Below are 4,370 nucleotides of genomic sequence, written 5' to 3'. Positions count from 1 at the left end.
TGTCAGGTTCATTGTATCAGATTTTATGTTGAGGCATTTGATCTACATGGACTTGAGTGTTATTGACAGTTGTTGTGGCCCACATCAGTAGGATTTGCTGAAGGAGATGGAGGCAGGAAGATGCTTGATATTTCTAATCTGGAGTCTTGGCATTATACAACAGATAAAAGAATATGCCAATATATGAACAAAGGCAGATAAGAGGGGTCATGTCAAACTTGGGAGAAGCTTTCTCTTACCACAGCAGGGTAAAAATATGCTGGAACTAGACTTGATATTGCTGATGAGAACAAAGGGGCAAACTATGGGAAAGCATATTTCTAGAAAGAGAAATACACTTATTCCCCATGGCACAGAACCTCTGGAGTAGGTTGTGAAGATGACCATAATGGATGAGAATGAGTAAGAGATGACAAATATACAGACTAGGGTGAGAATAGTTTGGGTGGCTCTGTCCTCAGGTGAGACTTTTAGAAAGTGTTGAGAACTGTGAATATGCTTCACATGTCTCTTATGTCTGTAGAGGAGACTCACCATGGAGACACTTGAGCAGGCCATGAGACCCAGACACAGGCCATCAGAAAAGCACAGTAAGAACATATAAAGAGCTGTTGCCACGTTGCCAGAAGAAAACCATGAGCAGTAACCATAATTCATCCTGCTAGTTGCATTTTTGTTGTAAATGGGACCTGACACTCTTGTTGGAGTCAAGACGTTTAGAAGCAGGTGCACAAGCCAGCCTAGTGAGCAGGAGGGACCAATATACTTTGTGGTTCTGTGTTTAAGAGTGATCCACCAGGAGTTGCTGGGGTTGATTGTGATCACTTGGAAGCAACTTAGTAGGCACATGGCATACAGGGACATCCCCCTTGTTATTCGGCAAATATACATGATCAATTTACATCCAACATCATCTAGGAAATACTTGAATCCAAAATCTGACATTGTCCGTGGAATGCCTCTTGAGATGATAGACAAGCAGTTGGCGCAAGTCAAGTGCTGTATAATCAGATCTTTTGGCATTAAATGCTTTCCAGTGACTATCAAAATGAGATAATAAAATAATATTGAGGAATTTCCAAGCACTCCTACTGTAATCTGGGAAAAGAGGAAAATTCCCATTGCCAAGTTGTCAGAAGCCATTTTCATTCCTATTAAAATTGTAAATAAGTTTATTATGGTCTGATAAATGAATGCACCATGGGAATATGGAGAAGCAGAGTACTAGGGAGGTCCCCAGGAATCCAAAAAGATGACTCCACCATAGACTACTGGCAATGATCAAGAGGGTGCCTCAGCTAACATACTCTGATGATCAGATGGCTGAATACCCTAACGGTCATCATAGAACCCTCATCCAGTGACTGATGGAAGCAGATGCACAGATCCACAGCCAGGTCACAGGCAGAGATCCAGGAATCCAATCGATGAGAGAGAAGAGAGATTCTATGAACAAGAGATATGAAGACCATGATTGGAAAAAGTAGAGAGACATCTAGCCAAACTAGTGGAAACACATGAACTATGGACCAATAGCTGAGGAGCCCACATGGCACTGGACTAGGCCCTCTGGATAAGCGAGACAGTTGTTTAGCTTGAACTGTTCAGGAGGTCCCCAGAGAGTGAGAATGGGACTTGTCCCTAGTGCATGAGCTGGCTTTTGAGAACCTAGGGCCTATGCTGAGACACATAGAGCAGCCTTGGTGCAGGGAGGAGGGGTTTGGACCTGCTTCAACTGAATGTACCAGGCTCTGCTGACTCCCCATGGAAGACCTTGCCTTAAAGGAGGTGGGAATGGCAGGTGGGTTGTGGAGGAAGGCTGGGGGGTGGGAGGAGGGATTACAGAGGAATCTGTGGTTGATATGTAAAATGAATAGAAAATCTTTTAATTAAAAAAAGGAGAAAAGAAAAAAATTATTATGGTCAATAGAACCTGGAAATACATTATGGATGTGAATTATTTCAAGATGTTAGCTAAAATAATATATGTATCCATTTACTGTATTTACATAGCTCTCTCATTGAAGAATTTCTAAAACTTTGTTCTTTACTGAAGGACATATCTGCACTCTTTAAATGGAAATTTTTGGATATTTTTACTAAAGATTAGTGTTTTCGCTGGATGATGTACCACATAACTTTCAAAATAGTAATAAAGAGATTGAGGCAGACATACATATAAATTTGAGGCTCATCTGATCTACAGAGTTAGTTTCAGGACAGCAAGTGCTACACAAAGTGAAACTTTGTCTCAAAAATCCCTCCCCCAATGTCTAATGTTTTCATTGCTTTTGACCAAACACAGTGATTTAGGGTCAATTTTCAAAGACAGAATTTTTAAAACATGCCATAATTTCTGAAATTCACATGACCAAAACTCAAAATTCATCAGGAAATACATGAGAAAATAAGGAAAATCATTTTTAGAATGCAGGGTTAAATATTCAGAATATAAAGAATATTTTATTTTAAGATATATTTTAGTGTTAATTGTGTGTGTGCTAGTGGTGGTTGCATATGAAAGTGAATCCTAGCAGGGGCCAGAGGCATGGGTTCTCCCACAGCTGGATTTGTAGATGGTTGTGAACCACTGGTAGGAGCTAGTAACTGGACTCAGATTCAAAGTAAGAGCAGTATGCACTCTGAAACACTGATTCATCTTTCTACCCTAAAAAGAGTATTTAAAACTAAGTTTGAAAAATCTTAAATATAAAACAAATAAGAGATGGATTTCATCCCTAGATACTTTTCCTATGAACAATTAAAAATGTCCAAAATGTGTGCAAAATGAGGCTCAACACCACCAGTAATTAAGGGAATACAGTGAGGAGATGCAAATCAAAGTTGCAATGAGCTATAATCACATGCAGTATAAACAGGTATTAATTAAAACAAATAAACATAAGCAACAGTGGGAGTTAAAGCTGTCGAGCACATGGTGAAATAAGATCCCTTGTGTCTACTCTATAGGAACATAGAATGTTGTAGAAGATTTACAAATTAGTATTGGTTTTCTTCAACAAAATTTATAAATCGTTACCAAGTGTTGAGTAAGAAGGATAAATGAGGGGTCTGGCATTCCCCATCATTTCCCTGCTGAGTCTCAGCAGTTCTTAGGAAGAATCTCAGGAAGATACAACCACTTCTTTCTTGACCATTTTGTGTAGCTAAGTGGACAGACACTCTGATCTTGAATGGCTTTGCATAAAATTAATATTCACCACATAAATATAGCAATATCTCTATATAACCTTACAGTATACAACAATTAATGTTTCTTCAAAAGTTGAAATACTAAAACTCTGAGGAAAATGTTAGTAATACAAGATGTAGGTAATGGCAACAAGGCCCAATAGCACAGGAAATGCACCAAAAATTAAAGAGCGGAACTGCATGAAATTAGAAACTTTCTTCACATTAAAGAAAACTACCAGCTGAGGCGTGATGCATCCTACAGAATGGAAGAGAGTTATTGACTTCTGTATTTCACTAAGGAGCTTTTAAACTGGAATGTATAAAGTAAAATAAAGAATGAACAGTCTCTTCAAAAACTTTCCAGTTATCAATTGGGTTAATGAAATGGGCAGAGAGAAGACAAATAAGAGAGTAAATGATTTTTAAAAGCCTTCAACATATTTAGCTATCAGGGAAATTCAAACTACAAGTACTTTGAGACTCCATTGCAACCCTTGGAATGATTAACATCAAGAGAATTCAAAACAACAAATACTGACAATGTGGAAAAAGGATTCTACATTCTATACTGGTGGGATAGAATGTATTAAGTTCATTATAGAATTAAATAAAAGCTTTATCAATATAATAAAAGTGGAATTACTATGTAACACAGCTGTATAATTTCTGAGTATATACACGAAGAACTCTATGTATTACCCGAGAGAAGTTTGTAAATCCAAGTAAACTGCTGCACTGTTCACAATAACAAGGAAATGATGTCCATCCTATATATATATAAATATATATATATATGTATATATATATATATATTAGTAGATAATGGAAGTGATATATATATGTATGTATATGTGTGTATACATGTGTATGTATATATGTATATACATATATACATACATACATACATACAGTGGAATTTTGTTCATCTGTAAAGGAGAATGAAACCATGAAATACTCAGGAAAAACTTACAAGGAAGTCAAGAAGGTGACAGAGACACAGGAAAACAAAAAATACATGTTCTTTCTCAAAGAGGGACATGGATAACAATGTCCACATGTACGAAAGTGTTGAGAGTATGTGTTTATAGGATATGCTTCCAGAAAGGAGATCAAAAGATGCAGAAGAAAGTGGTATTGAGAAGTAAAGGGGGAGGAAATAGGACAAATGTGTCATT

General features: G+C 37.2%; 1 protein-coding gene across 1 annotated transcript; it reads right to left on the bottom strand.

Moving 5' to 3' along the window:
- Positions 1 to 207: 207 nt before the first annotated feature.
- LOC114710862 (vomeronasal type-1 receptor 4-like) lies at positions 208 to 1,176 on the bottom strand. The gene has a single exon (XM_028895159.1). It carries the CDS (start codon positions 1,147 to 1,149, stop codon positions 208 to 210), a length of 942 nt encoding a protein of 313 aa, XP_028750992.1. The 5' UTR covers positions 1,150 to 1,176.
- Between the last annotated feature and the right edge of the window lie 3,194 nt (positions 1,177 to 4,370).

The sequence above is a fragment of the Peromyscus leucopus genome, chromosome 1 (genome assembly GCF_004664715.2).
Source record: "Peromyscus leucopus breed LL Stock chromosome 1, UCI_PerLeu_2.1, whole genome shotgun sequence".
NCBI lineage: Eukaryota > Metazoa > Chordata > Mammalia > Rodentia > Cricetidae > Peromyscus > Peromyscus leucopus.
Note: the sequence above shows the minus strand (reverse complement) of the source record. Positions and strands in the feature narration are given on the sequence as shown.

Coding starts and splice junctions, on each gene's coding strand:
- LOC114710862 (XM_028895159.1), bottom strand. CDS start 1,149: ATGAAAATGGCTTCTGACAACTTGGCAATGGGAATTTTCCTCTTTTCC.